The sequence below is a fragment of the Cydia fagiglandana genome, chromosome 24, assembly GCF_963556715.1.
Source record: "Cydia fagiglandana chromosome 24, ilCydFagi1.1, whole genome shotgun sequence".
NCBI classification, from domain to species: Eukaryota; Metazoa; Arthropoda; class Insecta; order Lepidoptera; family Tortricidae; genus Cydia; species Cydia fagiglandana.
The window spans coordinates 7,089,261-7,110,118 of record NC_085955.1 but is presented as its reverse complement, the minus strand read 5'-3'; the positions used below and the strand labels follow the sequence as shown (position 1 = coordinate 7,110,118).

Sequence of the window (20,858 nt, the reverse complement as noted above, 5' to 3'; positions counted from 1 at the left end):
AAAAACAAAAACTAAATAAAATACGACCTACACGATATTCTACCTATCATCATGCGCTCGCAAGCTCCGAGTGTCGCGCTGTATGATCCTCGTAGAGGAGAGTTTAACCATCAGAATTATAATAATATTCATGAATATGGTAATATCGTAATGTATTATAGAACATAAATAATTATATAAACGTAATATAAAACACCTATCCCGTTTTACATCGGTACCAGCAGAGAGCAAACCGCTGAACGTAGGCAATCCAAGTCGCGGTATGGCTGTTTTACGACAGTGAAGACAACAAGTCAAAATAACATTATAACTATAATTTTCTACTTTTGTTATTGTGTCACATCTATCTATGGTATCTTCGCTTTTAACTGGAAGACACATAATAGTGTTAAATGTGGTTTTAATTAAGAAAAATCACTTTTTAAACAGACCCGAGGTGTCCGCAACCTATAATACCAAAAGTAAAGTTCCCTCATTCGTTTATCGGCGTTCCAAATCTTAAAACTTCTATTAAAATACATATATCAATTCATAAAGAATATACACGTGCAATTATATTATAATCATTATAATATAATTCACTATAAATTTAGTTTAATCATAAACGAGTAAGTGAAAAGTTGGAAGTGTTATTACGAGAAAACGTCCCGCGACATAAGGGTCTGCGTTACGGTTAAGCCGGAGGATATATAATAGGTGGCGCCCCCGTCGGCGGTGTTTAGTACTCGCCAGCGCAGCGCTCCGCTTACACGCGTCCGCTGTTCTCTCTTTGCGCAGTTCGTGCGATTTACTAATTTGTAACTACACATATATTTTACTTTTTTAAATATGGCCGATACCGCAGTTGCTGCCGACGCTCCCGCCCCGGCGACGCCCGCGAAGAAGCCTAAGGCGTCCGCCTCCGCAGGCGCTAAGAAGCCTAAGGCGAAGCCCACCCACCCTAAGACGTCCGAGATGGTTAACAGCGCCATAAAGGAGTTGAAGGAGAGGAGCGGTTCGTCCCTGCAGGCTATCAAGAAATACATCGCCGCCCAGTACAAGGTCGACGCCGAGAAGCTGGCACCTTTCATCAGAAAATATCTGAAGAGCGCAGTCGAATCCGGCGCACTCATACAGACCAAAGGCAAGGGCGCGTCCGGCTCGTTCAAACTGGAGTCGAAGACATCATCCGCCGGCAAGAAGCCCGCCGCGGCCAAGAAATCTAGCGCTAAATCTTCAGCCGCCGCTAAGAAGCCCGCCGCAGCTAAGCCCGCTAAGGCGAAGAAGGCCGCCGCGTCCCCGGCCAAGCCTAAGGCCGCCACGAAGGACAAGAAGGCCGCCGCAGCCAAAAAGAAGCCCGCAGCGAAGAAACCTTCCACCCCCGCCAAAGGCAAGAGCGCCGCCGCGCCTAAGGCCAAGAAGACCGCGAAGCCGCCGACCAAGAAGCCTAAAGCTCCCAAGCCAAAGAAGGCCGCGGCCGCTCCCAAAGCGAAGCCCGCCGCTAAGAAGGCTGCCTCGAAGAAGTAAGAAGACTGCGCCATATTGTCGTCGTCGTCGTCCTTACATCGGTCGCGGTAGTGGTCGTGATGGTAGAGGAGATGTCGATTGTCGTTGCTATAAATATTATACGACGACGTGTCGCCTCTTTTCGACTCACGTCATACGCCTGTGCGCGTTATACGCACATCAAAAAGCCCTTTTCAGGGCTAACAAATGTATTCAAAGGTTCATATCGCCTCTGTTTCATTGCAATGAGCACATACACGAGTCGATCGATCGATTGATTGATCTATTAGATCAAAGTTATGAACATACATACCACCACCACAATAGATGTTCGGGATCGGAGTAAAAAGTCGAATCTCAAGGCACTGATAGATTAAATTAGGATATTATGTTAGGTTTGGTGTCATGTTTTACATTTCGACTTGACAATTGGAACGTGAATAAACATGATAACATAGATAATGATGATCTTAGATTTCAAAAAAAAAAAAAAAAAAATAGATAGTTCATATCTACATACATACGTACGGCCTATAGATAGATATAGGCCAAATTATAAATTAGGTAGAGTTATATGAACTTACTTACAGAATATTTTGTTAATTGTGTTATTTATTCAGTTATACTTTGAGATGTATTTATTTATTTATATTGAATTTCTTTTATTTTATCTCTATCTCGCGCGCTCGCTAATTCGCGCTCTCGCACGCGGGACGTTGATTGGTCGATCGGGCTCGTGTTATGTCGGCTCGTTATATCCCCACTATTAGCGCACTCCTTGTGGCTATATAATAAACGGTTATCAAAAAATCCGACAGACACTCAAAAGCACTCGTGCTGTCGTTTTGTGAGTAAACTAAAATTAAATAATCTTTAAACATGTCTGGACGCGGTAAAGGTGGCAAGGTTAAGGGAAAGGCAAAGTCCCGTTCTAACCGTGCCGGACTCCAGTTCCCCGTCGGCCGTATCCACAGGCTTCTACGCAAGGGCAACTACGCCGAGCGCGTCGGTGCCGGTGCCCCGGTGTACCTAGCCGCCGTCATGGAATACCTGGCCGCTGAGGTTCTCGAGTTGGCAGGCAACGCCGCTCGCGACAACAAGAAGACCAGGATCATCCCTAGGCATCTCCAGCTGGCGATCCGCAACGACGAGGAGTTAAACAAGCTCCTCTCCGGTGTGACCATCGCCCAGGGTGGTGTGCTGCCTAACATTCAGGCCGTACTCCTGCCCAAGAAGACCGAGAAGAAGGCTTAAGTGTCCTCACTTCTCATCAGGCTACATCTCTAGCGGTAACACACGGCGACTGGTGAATGTGTGCATTTGTCTCGCGCGTACATTTATCGCACGCACGGGGCCTCTGTTACATTCCCGCCCGAGTGACCGTTACAAAAGGCCCTTTTCAGGGCCACAATATAATTCTGTGTAAACGTTATAAGTTTCATGGCATAACGCATACTTATATGATGTCATTAGATCGATCAATAATAAAAATATGATACTACACATTTATGAATGAATTATATAATTACGGTTAAGAGTATTAGGTACTGTACTGAACTATAATATGATTATCGTTCAGAGTCTGCAAAACACATCACATAATTAATTAATATTATAAAATTAATCGTCGTTCGGAGGATTAATTAAAACTTAAAAAAGTGGATTAAAACACACTAATTATTTGTTGTTGGTGGATGGCTCGGATCAAAGATATTACTTGCTCAGCTACAACAGTGTGTCTCTGTAACAACAATTATAAATCAATAAATAAATAAGCTACATAAATAATTAATTAATATACCTAATTGTTGGCCGCCCACAGTTATATATAAAAATGGATGACGGATGGTTATGGTTATGGTTCAAATATATTTTGGTTAACTCATTATTATTACACAGCACATCGGGCGGGTAATGTTTGTTTGTTTATTTATTATTAATAATATAATGATGAATATTTAAGTACATAATATCAACACGCCCTCGCACTCCCCACCATGCCTACGGACGATGCTAATGATGCACGAACGCTATTGGTCGAGATACCGCGGGCTCGACGCTCGATCTTTAATCCCCTATTTCCCGTTCGCTACGCTAGCAAAGATCGGGCGACCGTAAAAAAATATCATATTTCCAGTTCGACTCTCGTACTGTAAGCATCTAACTATATCGCAATGCCACCCAAGACTAGCGGTAAGGCCGCCAAGAAATCCGGCAAGGCCCAGAAGAACATCTCCAAGTCGGACTCCAAGAAAAAGAAGAAGCATAAGCGCAAGGAGAGCTACGCCATCTACATCTACAAGGTGCTCAAGCAGGTCCACCCCGACACCGGTATCTCCAGCAAGGCCATGTCGATCATGAACTCGTTCGTGAACGACATCTTCGAGCGCATCGCCGCCGAGGCCTCCCGCCTCGCTCACTACAACAAGAGGTCCACTATCACCAGCAGGGAGGTGCAGACCTCCGTGAGGCTCTTGCTGCCCGGTGAGCTCGCCAAGCACGCCGTCAGTGAAGGCACCAAGGCCGTCACCAAGTACACCAGCTCCAAGTAAGCGTACGTCGTTCCTCGTATGCGGTCTGTCTTCTCAATACACTTTTAGTGTAATGGGTTTAGGTAGTTCGTATTGCGACGACACGACACGCTTTGAGAGTGTGGTTTGTGCATCAACCAAAAAGGCCCTTTTCAGGGCCACAAATACGTTCTGAATATAATATAAGATGTTTCTAACCGTGCATACGGTGTCAATCGGTCGATAAGTATCGATGATCAAAAATATTATTTACTTACACTATGGTGATGATGGTGGTTAAGTAAGGCCATGTAATCACGTACGCCTACATATTTAAAAAATTAAACAAATAGATACATATATATATGTAACGTGAGGCAATAGGGAATTGAACAGAGTTAGGTTATTTTCCGCGGAGTTAGGTTAGGTAGGCTGATCTAACATAACCTAACTCTAATAGTTTAAGTTAGGTTCCGCGGAGTTAGGTTAGGTAGGCTAACCTAACTCCTGGGTTAGGTTAAGTTAAGTTAGGTTCCGCGGAGTTAGGTTAGATAGGCTAATCTAACTCCTAGGTTAGGTTAGGTTCCGCGGAGTTAGGTTAGGTAGGCTAACCTAACTCTGTCAAATATTGTTATTTAGTACCAGACCTAACCTAACTCCTAGGTTAGGTTGTACTTAGGCTAACTTAACTCGGTCAAATATTGTTATTTACAACCTAACCTAACTAAAAAAAAAAAAAAAAAAAACGCAATAAAATTAGTATGAGTGAAAAAAAAAAATCTATATATACATATGTTTTAATATTTCAATAATTTATTGTAATCAGAAATCGTATTGGTGAGAAATGAAGAGGGGAGAGGGGGACGCGTATGTGAATTTTATAGACCTCTCGCTCACACGCACACTAACTCCGTCCCTTTCCGACGAGCACATAAAAAGCAGGCGCTCTGAGTCGCGAAGTTTATTCCCTCTCGTGACTCGTTAACGTAACGTAGTAACGCGTGTCGTAGTAAATTTTTTTCGCAATGGCCCGTACAAAGCAGACCGCTCGTAAATCCACCGGTGGTAAAGCGCCCCGTAAACAGCTCGCCACCAAGGCGGCCCGCAAGAGCGCGCCGGCCACCGGGGGCGTCAAGAAGCCCCATCGTTACAGGCCCGGCACGGTCGCCCTCCGTGAGATCCGTCGCTACCAGAAGAGCACTGAGCTTCTGATCCGCAAGCTGCCCTTCCAGCGTCTGGTGCGTGAGATCGCTCAGGACTTCAAGACCGACCTGCGCTTCCAGAGCTCTGCCGTTATGGCTCTCCAGGAGGCCAGCGAGGCTTACCTCGTCGGTCTCTTCGAGGACACCAACCTGTGCGCCATCCACGCCAAGCGTGTGACCATCATGCCCAAGGACATCCAGCTGGCTCGCAGGATCCGCGGTGAACGTGCTTAAAACCACCCACCACCAAGCTAAAATCGGCACGGAGCTACATCACCGAACGCGCAGTCTGCGCGAACGCATTCGGTTACATTATATCTATTATTTTGTACCACGCGTTTTGCGCCTGGACATGCGAACGTGACGCTTCTGTCTTATATCAAAAGGCCCTTTTCAGGGCCACACATGATTCGAAAATTCACAATTGTTTCTTTGAACAAACACTTACGCGTAGATAAATCAATCGATCGATCACTATTATTAATCAAATTAGTAAATATAATATGTTCAATTCATACATAAGATTAACCGCGATACACCATTAAATACCCTATAGGTACTTACAGTCAAATAATAAGGTTATTAACGACGAACCTAATCATTTTTCCTACTAGAATTTAGTAGTGCAGTATGTAGTATAGAATGGAAAGAAGGAAAGTGAATTAAACTCGTGATATTAATTACGCGCCAAGTAAAATTTAAAATTTAAGTTAATACGAAATAATAATTTAGATACTTAGATAGAAAATTCAAATTTTATATAGGTACCGACGTATATATCGACAAAATTATTACCACTGAATGAATGCTTACAAAAATATTAGAGATTTATATAGTATGACATGTAAGTAGTACATATTTATATCCCCAAAGTTATGAATTTTCTTTTTTAATAACCGTATCATATGAAATTATTTATCAATATTATATTATATTTCACGAATAAAAAGTAAATCAAATAATAATGCTCCGATATCTCTCTAACCCCGTCCCCCGTCTCCCCGCAATAGGGTAAAGCGTATAAATAACGCACAGATCGCGCCTCGCCTGTATTCCACTCGTGTCGACGCGCGCCGCAAGTCGTGTGTCGTGTTCCGTGTATTCCGTTCGAGAAGTATAATCTCAACTAAAAGTCGCAATGACCGGTCGCGGTAAGGGAGGTAAAGGTCTGGGGAAAGGAGGAGCCAAGCGCCACAGGAAGGTGCTCCGTGATAACATCCAGGGTATCACCAAGCCCGCCATCCGTCGTCTCGCCCGCAGAGGTGGCGTCAAGCGTATCTCCGGTCTGATCTACGAGGAGACCCGCGGTGTTCTGAAGGTGTTCCTCGAGAACGTGATCCGTGACGCGGTCACCTACACCGAGCACGCCAAGAGGAAGACCGTCACCGCCATGGACGTCGTCTACGCTCTGAAGCGTCAGGGCCGCACCCTCTACGGTTTCGGTGGTTAAGCGCTCCGCTTGCACTTGGTCCGCCGCGCGCGACATCGTGTAATATGTACTGACGCATGTATTACCGTATCGCGCGCGCGCGCGACCGAGCGGGCGCGCGCGCCGCGTCCTCAGACGCAAATACAAAAAGGCCCTTTTCAGGGCCGCAAATAATTCTAACTATATGCACCGCAAATACAAAGTTTCAGCAGCGACACATACGGACAGACAATCGATCTATCTATCTAATAATATGTATAATAACTTACTTACCCCGCACCGCAAGTCCAATTTTCTAACTTGTAACAGCAGCCCCAGCCACCTCGTTCGCCGCTTCGGTGGTTTGACGCCAGCCAGCCCGGATCTCTAAAACAATTAAGTATATGTACTTAATTTTTGTTGAATATGTGGTTATTTTTACAAGCAAATGTGTGCTAATAATATTGATACTAGAGCAAGCTAAATATATCTTTAAATCTTTAGATTCCGATCTAGCACATCATTGTGTAAGTCACAATTATTAATGTGCACCAAGCATACTTAATTATTAGTAAGTAAGTAGACCTTGCCCGCCCACTATACCTATGTACTCGTATATAAAATAGGCATAAGTAAGTATATATATAGAGATTCGATTGAACGTCTCCACAGCTAGAGCTTTACACGCGTGTCTATTTACCACACCTCCCAGTAGGTACATACAGCATGCATAAATTCTGATATCTCTCCATCTCTTCAAGAATCATCCATCCATCCATCCATCCATCCATCCATCAATCGGTCCATCCATCCGACGTCATCATCATCATCATCATCATCATCATCTTCTTCCTTTTATTTTTCCCGACTTCCCGACTAGCATCGCCCTAACCAAAACATAAATAATTAATAAATATAAGTATGTACCTACATAGTTAATAGTTATTACTCACGTTTTCAAAATGCAAACATGTATTTCTCACTCACAGACACGCACTCGCTAACTTCTTCTTAGTTAGTATTACTAATAACACCATAATTATATATATTTTTTAAAACAATCACATGCAACACCGCACACACCACATTTTACATCACTCTCACCTGACACCTGTGAGGCTGTGACCTACTACTACTACTACTACTACTACTACTGATAACGACGACCAGGATGAACTGCCCAATTAGGTAAAGGATTCGCAAATATTGCACAAAACAGACAGGGACACCCAACATCCCCTCACCCACTCACCTCGAATTTTACCTCACCAAAAACATTAATATTATAGGTAACTAATAGCAGCAGCATTATAGTAACTCAGCTCAGCAGCCTAAGACTTTTCGCGTGTTCCTATGATGAATATAATTAAGTACATATAAAATATATATCAACCTAAACAGATTCTTATGTCCAACAACAACACACACAGTATTGCAATACTGTACAAAAATAATTTATATCGTTTGTTTTAATATTAGGCGCATTCAGACAGATAAATAATATAATACGTTACTAAAACAAAAACAAAAACAAAAACTAAATAAAATACGACCTACACGATATTCTACCTATCATCATGCGCTCGCAAGCTCCGAGTGTCGCGCTGTATGATCCTCGTAGAGGAGAGTTTAACCATCAGAATTATAATAATATTCATGAATATGGTAATATCGTAATGTATTATAGAACATAAATAATTATATAAACGTAATATAAAACACCTATCCCGTTTTACATCGGTACCAGCAGAGAGCAAACCGCTGAACGTAGGCAATCCAAGTCGCGGTATGGCTGTTTTACGACAGTGAAGACAACAAGTCAAAATAACATTATAACTATAATTTTCTACTTTTGTTATTGTGTCACATCTATCTATGGTATCTTCGCTTTTAACTGGAAGACACATAATAGTGTTAAATGTGGTTTTAATTAAGAAAAATCACTTTTTAAACAGACCCGAGGTGTCCGCAACCTATAATACCAAAAGTAAAGTTCCCTCATTCGTTTATCGGCGTTCCAAATCTTAAAACTTCTATTAAAATACATATATCAATTCATAAAGAATATACACGTGCAATTATATTATAATCATTATAATATAATTCACTATAAATTTAGTTTAATCATAAACGAGTAAGTGAAAAGTTGGAAGTGTTATTACGAGAAAACGTCCCGCGACATAAGGGTCTGCGTTACGGTTAAGCCGGAGGATATATAATAGGTGGCGCCCCCGTCGGCGGTGTTTAGTACTCGCCAGCGCAGCGCTCCGCTTACACGCGTCCGCTGTTCTCTCTTTGCGCAGTTCGTGCGATTTACTAATTTGTAACTACACATATATTTTACTTTTTTAAATATGGCCGATACCGCAGTTGCTGCCGACGCTCCCGCCCCGGCGACGCCCGCGAAGAAGCCTAAGGCGTCCGCCTCCGCAGGCGCTAAGAAGCCTAAGGCGAAGCCCACCCACCCTAAGACGTCCGAGATGGTTAACAGCGCCATAAAGGAGTTGAAGGAGAGGAGCGGTTCGTCCCTGCAGGCTATCAAGAAATACATCGCCGCCCAGTACAAGGTCGACGCCGAGAAGCTGGCACCTTTCATCAGAAAATATCTGAAGAGCGCAGTCGAATCCGGCGCACTCATACAGACCAAAGGCAAGGGCGCGTCCGGCTCGTTCAAACTGGAGTCGAAGACATCATCCGCCGGCAAGAAGCCCGCCGCGGCCAAGAAATCTAGCGCTAAATCTTCAGCCGCCGCTAAGAAGCCCGCCGCAGCTAAGCCCGCTAAGGCGAAGAAGGCCGCCGCGTCCCCGGCCAAGCCTAAGGCCGCCACGAAGGACAAGAAGGCCGCCGCAGCCAAAAAGAAGCCCGCAGCGAAGAAACCTTCCACCCCCGCCAAAGGCAAGAGCGCCGCCGCGCCTAAGGCCAAGAAGACCGCGAAGCCGCCGACCAAGAAGCCTAAAGCTCCCAAGCCAAAGAAGGCCGCGGCCGCTCCCAAAGCGAAGCCCGCCGCTAAGAAGGCTGCCTCGAAGAAGTAAGAAGACTGCGCCATATTGTCGTCGTCGTCGTCCTTACATCGGTCGCGGTAGTGGTCGTGATGGTAGAGGAGATGTCGATTGTCGTTGCTATAAATATTATACGACGACGTGTCGCCTCTTTTCGACTCACGTCATACGCCTGTGCGCGTTATACGCACATCAAAAAGCCCTTTTCAGGGCTAACAAATGTATTCAAAGGTTCATATCGCCTCTGTTTCATTGCAATGAGCACATACACGAGTCGATCGATCGATTGATTGATCTATTAGATCAAAGTTATGAACATACATACCACCACCACAATAGATGTTCGGGATCGGAGTAAAAAGTCGAATCTCAAGGCACTGATAGATTAAATTAGGATATTATGTTAGGTTTGGTGTCATGTTTTACATTTCGACTTGACAATTGGAACGTGAATAAACATGATAACATAGATAATGATGATCTTAGATTTCAAAAAAAAAAAAAAAAAAATAGATAGTTCATATCTACATACATACGTACGGCCTATAGATAGATATAGGCCAAATTATAAATTAGGTAGAGTTATATGAACTTACTTACAGAATATTTTGTTAATTGTGTTATTTATTCAGTTATACTTTGAGATGTATTTATTTATTTATATTGAATTTCTTTTATTTTATCTCTATCTCGCGCGCTCGCTAATTCGCGCTCTCGCACGCGGGACGTTGATTGGTCGATCGGGCTCGTGTTATGTCGGCTCGTTATATCCCCACTATTAGCGCACTCCTTGTGGCTATATAATAAACGGTTATCAAAAAATCCGACAGACACTCAAAAGCACTCGTGCTGTCGTTTTGTGAGTAAACTAAAATTAAATAATCTTTAAACATGTCTGGACGCGGTAAAGGTGGCAAGGTTAAGGGAAAGGCAAAGTCCCGTTCTAACCGTGCCGGACTCCAGTTCCCCGTCGGCCGTATCCACAGGCTTCTACGCAAGGGCAACTACGCCGAGCGCGTCGGTGCCGGTGCCCCGGTGTACCTAGCCGCCGTCATGGAATACCTGGCCGCTGAGGTTCTCGAGTTGGCAGGCAACGCCGCTCGCGACAACAAGAAGACCAGGATCATCCCTAGGCATCTCCAGCTGGCGATCCGCAACGACGAGGAGTTAAACAAGCTCCTCTCCGGTGTGACCATCGCCCAGGGTGGTGTGCTGCCTAACATTCAGGCCGTACTCCTGCCCAAGAAGACCGAGAAGAAGGCTTAAGTGTCCTCACTTCTCATCAGGCTACATCTCTAGCGGTAACACACGGCGACTGGTGAATGTGTGCATTTGTCTCGCGCGTACATTTATCGCACGCACGGGGCCTCTGTTACATTCCCGCCCGAGTGACCGTTACAAAAGGCCCTTTTCAGGGCCACAATATAATTCTGTGTAAACGTTATAAGTTTCATGGCATAACGCATACTTATATGATGTCATTAGATCGATCAATAATAAAAATATGATACTACACATTTATGAATGAATTATATAATTACGGTTAAGAGTATTAGGTACTGTACTGAACTATAATATGATTATCGTTCAGAGTCTGCAAAACACATCACATAATTAATTAATATTATAAAATTAATCGTCGTTCGGAGGATTAATTAAAACTTAAAAAAGTGGATTAAAACACACTAATTATTTGTTGTTGGTGGATGGCTCGGATCAAAGATATTACTTGCTCAGCTACAACAGTGTGTCTCTGTAACAACAATTATAAATCAATAAATAAATAAGCTACATAAATAATTAATTAATATACCTAATTGTTGGCCGCCCACAGTTATATATAAAAATGGATGACGGATGGTTATGGTTATGGTTCAAATATATTTTGGTTAACTCATTATTATTACACAGCACATCGGGCGGGTAATGTTTGTTTGTTTATTTATTATTAATAATATAATGATGAATATTTAAGTACATAATATCAACACGCCCTCGCACTCCCCACCATGCCTACGGACGATGCTAATGATGCACGAACGCTATTGGTCGAGATACCGCGGGCTCGACGCTCGATCTTTAATCCCCTATTTCCCGTTCGCTACGCTAGCAAAGATCGGGCGACCGTAAAAAAATATCATATTTCCAGTTCGACTCTCGTACTGTAAGCATCTAACTATATCGCAATGCCACCCAAGACTAGCGGTAAGGCCGCCAAGAAATCCGGCAAGGCCCAGAAGAACATCTCCAAGTCGGACTCCAAGAAAAAGAAGAAGCATAAGCGCAAGGAGAGCTACGCCATCTACATCTACAAGGTGCTCAAGCAGGTCCACCCCGACACCGGTATCTCCAGCAAGGCCATGTCGATCATGAACTCGTTCGTGAACGACATCTTCGAGCGCATCGCCGCCGAGGCCTCCCGCCTCGCTCACTACAACAAGAGGTCCACTATCACCAGCAGGGAGGTGCAGACCTCCGTGAGGCTCTTGCTGCCCGGTGAGCTCGCCAAGCACGCCGTCAGTGAAGGCACCAAGGCCGTCACCAAGTACACCAGCTCCAAGTAAGCGTACGTCGTTCCTCGTATGCGGTCTGTCTTCTCAATACACTTTTAGTGTAATGGGTTTAGGTAGTTCGTATTGCGACGACACGACACGCTTTGAGAGTGTGGTTTGTGCATCAACCAAAAAGGCCCTTTTCAGGGCCACAAATACGTTCTGAATATAATATAAGATGTTTCTAACCGTGCATACGGTGTCAATCGGTCGATAAGTATCGATGATCAAAAATATTATTTACTTACACTATGGTGATGATGGTGGTTAAGTAAGGCCATGTAATCACGTACGCCTACATATTTAAAAAATTAAACAAATAGATACATATATATATGTAACGTGAGGCAATAGGGAATTGAACAGAGTTAGGTTATTTTCCGCGGAGTTAGGTTAGGTAGGCTGATCTAACATAACCTAACTCTAATAGTTTAAGTTAGGTTCCGCGGAGTTAGGTTAGGTAGGCTAACCTAACTCCTGGGTTAGGTTAAGTTAAGTTAGGTTCCGCGGAGTTAGGTTAGATAGGCTAATCTAACTCCTAGGTTAGGTTAGGTTCCGCGGAGTTAGGTTAGGTAGGCTAACCTAACTCTGTCAAATATTGTTATTTAGTACCAGACCTAACCTAACTCCTAGGTTAGGTTGTACTTAGGCTAACTTAACTCGGTCAAATATTGTTATTTACAACCTAACCTAACTAAAAAAAAAAAAAAAAAAAAACGCAATAAAATTAGTATGAGTGAAAAAAAAAAATCTATATATACATATGTTTTAATATTTCAATAATTTATTGTAATCAGAAATCGTATTGGTGAGAAATGAAGAGGGGAGAGGGGGACGCGTATGTGAATTTTATAGACCTCTCGCTCACACGCACACTAACTCCGTCCCTTTCCGACGAGCACATAAAAAGCAGGCGCTCTGAGTCGCGAAGTTTATTCCCTCTCGTGACTCGTTAACGTAACGTAGTAACGCGTGTCGTAGTAAATTTTTTTCGCAATGGCCCGTACAAAGCAGACCGCTCGTAAATCCACCGGTGGTAAAGCGCCCCGTAAACAGCTCGCCACCAAGGCGGCCCGCAAGAGCGCGCCGGCCACCGGGGGCGTCAAGAAGCCCCATCGTTACAGGCCCGGCACGGTCGCCCTCCGTGAGATCCGTCGCTACCAGAAGAGCACTGAGCTTCTGATCCGCAAGCTGCCCTTCCAGCGTCTGGTGCGTGAGATCGCTCAGGACTTCAAGACCGACCTGCGCTTCCAGAGCTCTGCCGTTATGGCTCTCCAGGAGGCCAGCGAGGCTTACCTCGTCGGTCTCTTCGAGGACACCAACCTGTGCGCCATCCACGCCAAGCGTGTGACCATCATGCCCAAGGACATCCAGCTGGCTCGCAGGATCCGCGGTGAACGTGCTTAAAACCACCCACCACCAAGCTAAAATCGGCACGGAGCTACATCACCGAACGCGCAGTCTGCGCGAACGCATTCGGTTACATTATATCTATTATTTTGTACCACGCGTTTTGCGCCTGGACATGCGAACGTGACGCTTCTGTCTTATATCAAAAGGCCCTTTTCAGGGCCACACATGATTCGAAAATTCACAATTGTTTCTTTGAACAAACACTTACGCGTAGATAAATCAATCGATCGATCACTATTATTAATCAAATTAGTAAATATAATATGTTCAATTCATACATAAGATTAACCGCGATACACCATTAAATACCCTATAGGTACTTACAGTCAAATAATAAGGTTATTAACGACGAACCTAATCATTTTTCCTACTAGAATTTAGTAGTGCAGTATGTAGTATAGAATGGAAAGAAGGAAAGTGAATTAAACTCGTGATATTAATTACGCGCCAAGTAAAATTTAAAATTTAAGTTAATACGAAATAATAATTTAGATACTTAGATAGAAAATTCAAATTTTATATAGGTACCGACGTATATATCGACAAAATTATTACCACTGAATGAATGCTTACAAAAATATTAGAGATTTATATAGTATGACATGTAAGTAGTACATATTTATATCCCCAAAGTTATGAATTTTCTTTTTTAATAACCGTATCATATGAAATTATTTATCAATATTATATTATATTTCACGAATAAAAAGTAAATCAAATAATAATGCTCCGATATCTCTCTAACCCCGTCCCCCGTCTCCCCGCAATAGGGTAAAGCGTATAAATAACGCACAGATCGCGCCTCGCCTGTATTCCACTCGTGTCGACGCGCGCCGCAAGTCGTGTGTCGTGTTCCGTGTATTCCGTTCGAGAAGTATAATCTCAACTAAAAGTCGCAATGACCGGTCGCGGTAAGGGAGGTAAAGGTCTGGGGAAAGGAGGAGCCAAGCGCCACAGGAAGGTGCTCCGTGATAACATCCAGGGTATCACCAAGCCCGCCATCCGTCGTCTCGCCCGCAGAGGTGGCGTCAAGCGTATCTCCGGTCTGATCTACGAGGAGACCCGCGGTGTTCTGAAGGTGTTCCTCGAGAACGTGATCCGTGACGCGGTCACCTACACCGAGCACGCCAAGAGGAAGACCGTCACCGCCATGGACGTCGTCTACGCTCTGAAGCGTCAGGGCCGCACCCTCTACGGTTTCGGTGGTTAAGCGCTCCGCTTGCACTTGGTCCGCCGCGCGCGACATCGTGTAATATGTACTGACGCATGTATTACCGTATCGCGCGCGCGCGCGACCGAGCGGGCGCGCGCGCCGCGTCCTCAGACGCAAATACAAAAAGGCCCTTTTCAGGGCCGCAAATAATTCTAACTATATGCACCGCAAATACAAAGTTTCAGCAGCGACACATACGGACAGACAATCGATCTATCTATCTAATAATATGTATAATAACTTACTTACCCCGCACCGCAAGTCCAATTTTCTAACTTGTAACAGCAGCCCCAGCCACCTCGTTCGCCGCTTCGGTGGTTTGACGCCAGCCAGCCCGGATCTCTAAAACAATTAAGTATATGTACTTAATTTTTGTTGAATATGTGGTTATTTTTACAAGCAAATGTGTGCTAATAATATTGATACTAGAGCAAGCTAAATATATCTTTAAATCTTTAGATTCCGATCTAGCACATCATTGTGTAAGTCACAATTATTAATGTGCACCAAGCATACTTAATTATTAGTAAGTAAGTAGACCTTGCCCGCCCACTATACCTATGTACTCGTATATAAAATAGGCATAAGTAAGTATATATATAGAGATTCGATTGAACGTCTCCACAGCTAGAGCTTTACACGCGTGTCTATTTACCACACCTCCCAGTAGGTACATACAGCATGCATAAATTCTGATATCTCTCCATCTCTTCAAGAATCATCCATCCATCCATCCATCCATCCATCCATCAATCGGTCCATCCATCCGACGTCATCATCATCATCATCATCATCATCATCTTCTTCCTTTTATTTTTCCCGACTTCCCGACTAGCATCGCCCTAACCAAAACATAAATAATTAATAAATATAAGTATGTACCTACATAGTTAATAGTTATTACTCACGTTTTCAAAATGCAAACATGTATTTCTCACTCACAGACACGCACTCGCTAACTTCTTCTTAGTTAGTATTACTAATAACACCATAATTATATATATTTTTTAAAACAATCACATGCAACACCGCACACACCACATTTTACATCACTCTCACCTGACACCTGTGAGGCTGTGACCTACTACTACTACTACTACTACTACTACTGATAACGACGACCAGGATGAACTGCCCAATTAGGTAAAGGATTCGCAAATATTGCACAAAACAGACAGGGACACCCAACATCCCCTCACCCACTCACCTCGAATTTTACCTCACCAAAAACATTAATATTATAGGTAACTAATAGCAGCAGCATTATAGTAACTCAGCTCAGCAGCCTAAGACTTTTCGCGTGTTCCTATGATGAATATAATTAAGTACATATAAAATATATATCAACCTAAACAGATTCTTATGTCCAACAACAACACACACAGTATTGCAATACTGTACAAAAATAATTTATATCGTTTGTTTTAATATTAGGCGCATTCAGACAGATAAATAATATAATACGTTACTAAAACAAAAACAAAAACAAAAACTAAATAAAATACGACCTACACGATATTCTACCTATCATCATGCGCTCGCAAGCTCCGAGTGTCGCGCTGTATGATCCTCGTAGAGGAGAGTTTAACCATCAGAATTATAATAATATTCATGAATATGGTAATATCGTAATGTATTATAGAACATAAATAATTATATAACGTAATATAAAACACCTATCCCGTTTTACATCGGTACCAGCAGAGAGCAAACCGCTGAACGTAGGCAATCCAAGTCGCGGTATGGCTGTTTTACGACAGTGAAGACAACAAGTCAAAATAACATTATAACTATAATTTTCTACTTTTGTTATTGTGTCACATCTATCTATGGTATCTTCGCTTTTAACTGGAAGACACATAATAGTGTTAAATGTGGTTTAATTAAGAAAAATCACTTTTTAAACAGACCCGAGGTGTCCGCAACCTATAATACCAAAAGTAAAGTTCCCTCATTCGTTTATCGGCGTTCCAAATCTTAAAACTTCTATTAAAATACATATATCAATTCATAAAGAATATACACGTGCAATTATATTATAATCATTATAATATAATTCACTATAAATTTAGTTTAATCATAAACGAGTAAGTGAAAAGTTGGAAGTGTTATTACGAGAAAACGTCCCGCGACATAAGGGTCTGCGTTACGGTTAAGCCGGAGGATATATAATAGGTGGCGCCCCCGTCGGCGGTGTTTAGTACTCGCCAGCGCAGCGCTCCGCTTACACGCGTCCGCTGTTCTCTCTTTGCGCAGTTCGTGCGATTTACTAATTTGTAACTACACATATATTTTACTTTTTTAAATATGGCCGATACCGCAGTTGCTGCCGACGCTCCCGCCCCGGCGACGCCCGCGAAGAAGCCTAAGGCGTCCGCCTCCGCAGGCGCTAAGAAGCCTAAGGCGAAGCCCACCCACCCTAAGACGTCCGAGATGGTTAACAGCGCCATAAAGGAGTTGAAGGAGAGGAGCGGTTCGTCCCTGCAGGCTATCAAGAAATACATCGCCGCCCAGTACAAGGTCGACGCCGAGAAGCTGGCACCTTTCATCAGAAAATATCTGAAGAGCGCAGTCGAATCCGGCGCACTCATACAGACCAAAGGCAAGGGCGCGTCCGGCTCGTTCAAACTGGAGTCGAAGACATCATCCGCCGGCAAGAAGCCCGCCGCGGCCAAGAAATCTAGCGCTAAATCTTCAGCCGCCGCTAAGAAGCCCGCCGCAGCTAAGCCCGCTAAGGCGAAGAAGGCCGCCGCGTCCCCGGCCAAGCCTAAGGCCGCCACGAAGGACAAGAAGGCCGCCGCAGCCAAAAAGAAGCCCGCAGCGAAGAAACCTTCCACCCCCGCCAAAGGCAAGAGCGCCGCCGCGCCTAAGGCCAAGAAGACCGCGAAGCCGCCGACCAAGAAGCCTAAAGCTCCCAAGCCAAAGAAGGCCGCGGCCGCTCCCAAAGCGAAGCCCGCCGCTAAGAAGGCTGCCTCGAAGAAGTAAGAAGACTGCGCCATATTGTCGTCGTCGTCGTCCTTACATCGGTCGCGGTAGTGGTCGTGATGGTAGAGGAGATGTCGATTGTCGTTGCTATAAATATTATACGACGACGTGTCGCCTCTTTTCGACTCACGTCATACGCCTGTGCGCGTTATACGCACATCAAAAAGCCCTTTTCAGGGCTAACAAATGTATTCAAAGGTTCATATCGCCTCTGTTTCATTGCAATGAGCACATACACGAGTCGATCGATCGATTGATTGATCTATTAGATCAAGTTATGAACATACATACCACCACCACAATAGATGTTCGGGATCGGAGTAAAAAGTCGAATCTCAAGGCACTGATAGATTAAATTAGGATATTATGTTAGGTTTGGTGTCATGTTTTACATTTCGACTTGACAATTGGAACGTGAATAAACATGATAACATAGATAATGATGATCTTAGATTTCAAAAAAAAAAAAAAAAAATAGATAGTTCATATCTACATACATACGTACGGCCTATAGATAGATATAGGCCAAATTATAAATTAGGTAGAGTTATATGAACTTACTTACAGAATATTTTGTTAATTGTGTTATTTATTCAGTTATACTTTGAGATGTATTTATTTATTTATATTGAATTTCTTTTATTTTATCTCTATCTCGCGCGCTCGCTAATTCGCGCTCTCGCACGCGGGACGTTGATTGGTCGATCGGGCTCGTGTTATGTCGGCTCGTTATATCCCCACTATTAGCGCACTCCTTGTGGCTATATAATAAACGGTTATCAAAAAATCCGACAGACACTCAAAAGCACTCGTGCTGTCGTTTTGTGAGTAAACTAAAATTAAATAATCTTTAAACATGTCTGGACGCGGTAAAGGTGGCAAGGTTAAGGGAAAGGCAAAGTCCCGTTCTAACCGTGCCGGACTCCAGTTCCCCGTCGGCCGTATCCACAGGCTTCTACGCAAGGGCAACTACGCCGAGCGCGTCGGTGCCGGTGCCCCGGTGTACCTAGCCGCCGTCATGGAATACCTGGCCGCTGAGGTTCTCGAGTTGGCAGGCAACGCCGCTCGCGACAACAAGAAGACCAGGATCATCCCTAGGCATCTCCAGCTGGCGATCCGCAACGACGAGGAGTTAAACAAGCTCCTCTCCGGTGTGACCATCGCCCAGGGTGGTGTGCTGCCTAACATTCAGGCCGTACTCCTGCCCAAGAAGACCGAGAAGAAGGCTTAAGTGTCCTCACTTCTCATCAGGCTACATCTCTAGCGGTAACACACGGCGACTGGTGAATGTGTGCATTTGTCTCGCGCGTACATTTATCGCACGCACGGGGCCTCTGTTACATTCCCGCCCGAGTGACCGTTACAAAAGGCCCTTTTCAGGGCCACAATATAATTCTGTGTAAACGTTATAAGTTTCATGGCATAACGCATACTTATATGATGTCATTAGATCGATCAATAATAAAAATATGATACTACACATTTATGAATGAATTATATAATTACGGTTAAGAGTATTAGGTACTGTACTGAACTATAATATGATTATCGTTCAGAGTCTGCAAAACACATCACATAATTAATTAATATTATAAAATTAATCGTCGTTCGGAGGATTAATTAAAACTTAAAAAAGTGGATTAAAACACACTAATTATTTGTTGTTGGTGGATGGCTCGGATCAAAGATATTACTTGCTCAGCTACAACAGTGTGTCTCTGTAACAACAATATAAATCAATAAATAAATAAGCTACATAAATAATTAATTAATATACCTAATTGTTGGCCGCCCACAGTTATATATAAAAATGGATGACGGATGGTTATGGTTATGGTTCAAATATATTTTGGTTAACTCATTATTATTACACAGCACATCGGGCGGGTAATGTTTGTTTGTTTATTTATTATTAATAATATAATGATGAATATTTAAGTACATAATATCAACACGCCCTCGCACTCCCCACCATGCCTACGGACGATGCTAATGATGCACGAACGCTATTGGTCGAGATACCGCGGGCTCGACGCTCGATCTTTAATCCCCTATTTCCCGTTCGCTACGCTAGCAAAGATCGGGCGACCGTAAAAAAATATCATATTTCCAGTTCGACTCTCGTACTGTAAGCATCTAACTATATCGCAATGCCACCCAAGACTAGCGGTAAGGCCGCCAAGAAATCCGGCAAGGCCCAGAAGAACATCTCCAAGTCGGACTCCAAGAAAAAGAAGAAGCATAAGCGCAAGGAGAGCTACGCCATCTACATCTACAAGGTGCTCAAGCAGGTCCACCCCGACACCGGTATCTCCAGCAAGGCCATGTCGATCATGAACTCGTTCGTGAACGACATCTTCGAGCGCATCGCCGCCGAGGCCTCCCGCCTCGCTCACTACAACAAGAGGTCCACTATCACCAGCAGGGAGGTGCAGACCTCCGTGAGGCTCTTGCTGCCCGGTGAGCTCGCCAAGCACGCCGTCAGTGAAGGCACCAAGGCCGTCACCAAGTACACCAGCTCCAAGTAAGCGTACGTCGTTCCTCGTATGCGGTCTGTCTTCTCAATACACTTTTAGTGTAATGGGTTTAGGTAGTTCGTATTGCGACGACACGACACGCTTTGAGAGTGTGGTTTGTGCATCAACCAAAAAGGCCCTTTTCAGGGCCACAAATACGTTCTGAATATAATATAAGATGTTTCTAACCGTGCATACGGTGTCAATCGGTCGATAAGTATCGATGATCAAAAATATTATTTACTTACACTATGGTGATGATGGTGGTTAAGTAAGGCCATGTAATCACGTACGCCTACATATTTAAAAAATTAAACAAATAGATACATATATATATGTAACGTGAGGCAATAGGGAATTGAACAGAGTTAGGTTATTTTCCGCGGAGTTAGGTTAGGTAGGCTGATCTAACATAACCTAACTCTAATAGTTTAAGTTAGGTTCCGCGGAGTTAGGTTAGGTAGGCTAACCTAACTCCTGGGTTAGGTTAAGTTAAGTTAGGTTCCGCGGAGTTAGGTTAGATAGGCTAATCTAACTCCTAGGTTAGGTTAGGTTCCGCGGAGTTAGGTTAGGTA

General features: G+C 43.6%; 10 protein-coding genes and 1 pseudogene across 10 annotated transcripts; all 11 read left to right on the top strand.

Annotated features, from left to right (window-relative positions):
• The first annotated feature begins 828 nt into the window (after positions 1–828).
• LOC134676101 (histone H1C-like) lies at positions 829–1,506 on the top strand. The gene has a single exon (XM_063534382.1). The coding sequence runs from the start codon at positions 829–831 to the stop codon at positions 1,504–1,506; it is 678 nt and encodes a 225-aa protein (XP_063390452.1).
• An 858-nt stretch (positions 1,507–2,364) lies between these two features.
• LOC134676105 (histone H2A) lies at positions 2,365–2,739 on the top strand. The gene has a single exon (XM_063534385.1). The coding sequence runs from the start codon at positions 2,365–2,367 to the stop codon at positions 2,737–2,739; it is 375 nt and encodes a 124-aa protein (XP_063390455.1).
• Positions 2,740–3,659: 920 nt separating this feature from the next.
• On the top strand, positions 3,660–4,037 carry LOC134676104 (histone H2B). Its single transcript, XM_063534384.1, has one exon. It carries the CDS (start codon positions 3,660–3,662, stop codon positions 4,035–4,037), a length of 378 nt encoding a protein of 125 aa, XP_063390454.1.
• Positions 4,038–8,959: 4,922 nt separating this feature from the next.
• Positions 8,960–9,637, top strand: LOC134676507 (histone H1C-like). Its single transcript, XM_063534893.1, has one exon. The coding sequence runs from the start codon at positions 8,960–8,962 to the stop codon at positions 9,635–9,637; it is 678 nt and encodes a 225-aa protein (XP_063390963.1).
• An 858-nt stretch (positions 9,638–10,495) lies between these two features.
• LOC134676499 (histone H2A) lies at positions 10,496–10,870 on the top strand. Its single transcript, XM_063534884.1, has one exon. The coding sequence runs from the start codon at positions 10,496–10,498 to the stop codon at positions 10,868–10,870; it is 375 nt and encodes a 124-aa protein (XP_063390954.1).
• Positions 10,871–11,790: 920 nt separating this feature from the next.
• On the top strand, positions 11,791–12,168 carry LOC134676219 (histone H2B). The gene has a single exon (XM_063534541.1). It carries the CDS (start codon positions 11,791–11,793, stop codon positions 12,166–12,168), a length of 378 nt encoding a protein of 125 aa, XP_063390611.1.
• A 978-nt stretch (positions 12,169–13,146) lies between these two features.
• On the top strand, positions 13,147–13,563 carry LOC134676707 (histone H3). The gene has a single exon (XM_063535106.1). The coding sequence runs from the start codon at positions 13,153–13,155 to the stop codon at positions 13,561–13,563; it is 411 nt and encodes a 136-aa protein (XP_063391176.1). The 5' UTR covers positions 13,147–13,152.
• A 904-nt stretch (positions 13,564–14,467) lies between these two features.
• Positions 14,468–20,858, top strand: part of LOC134676701 (uncharacterized) — a 14,716-nt pseudogene continuing 8,325 nt past the window's right edge.
• On the top strand, positions 17,090–17,767 carry LOC134676703 (histone H1C-like). The gene has a single exon (XM_063535102.1). It carries the CDS (start codon positions 17,090–17,092, stop codon positions 17,765–17,767), a length of 678 nt encoding a protein of 225 aa, XP_063391172.1.
• On the top strand, positions 18,624–18,998 carry LOC134676706 (histone H2A). The gene has a single exon (XM_063535105.1). The coding sequence runs from the start codon at positions 18,624–18,626 to the stop codon at positions 18,996–18,998; it is 375 nt and encodes a 124-aa protein (XP_063391175.1).
• LOC134676704 (histone H2B) lies at positions 19,918–20,295 on the top strand. The gene has a single exon (XM_063535103.1). The coding sequence runs from the start codon at positions 19,918–19,920 to the stop codon at positions 20,293–20,295; it is 378 nt and encodes a 125-aa protein (XP_063391173.1).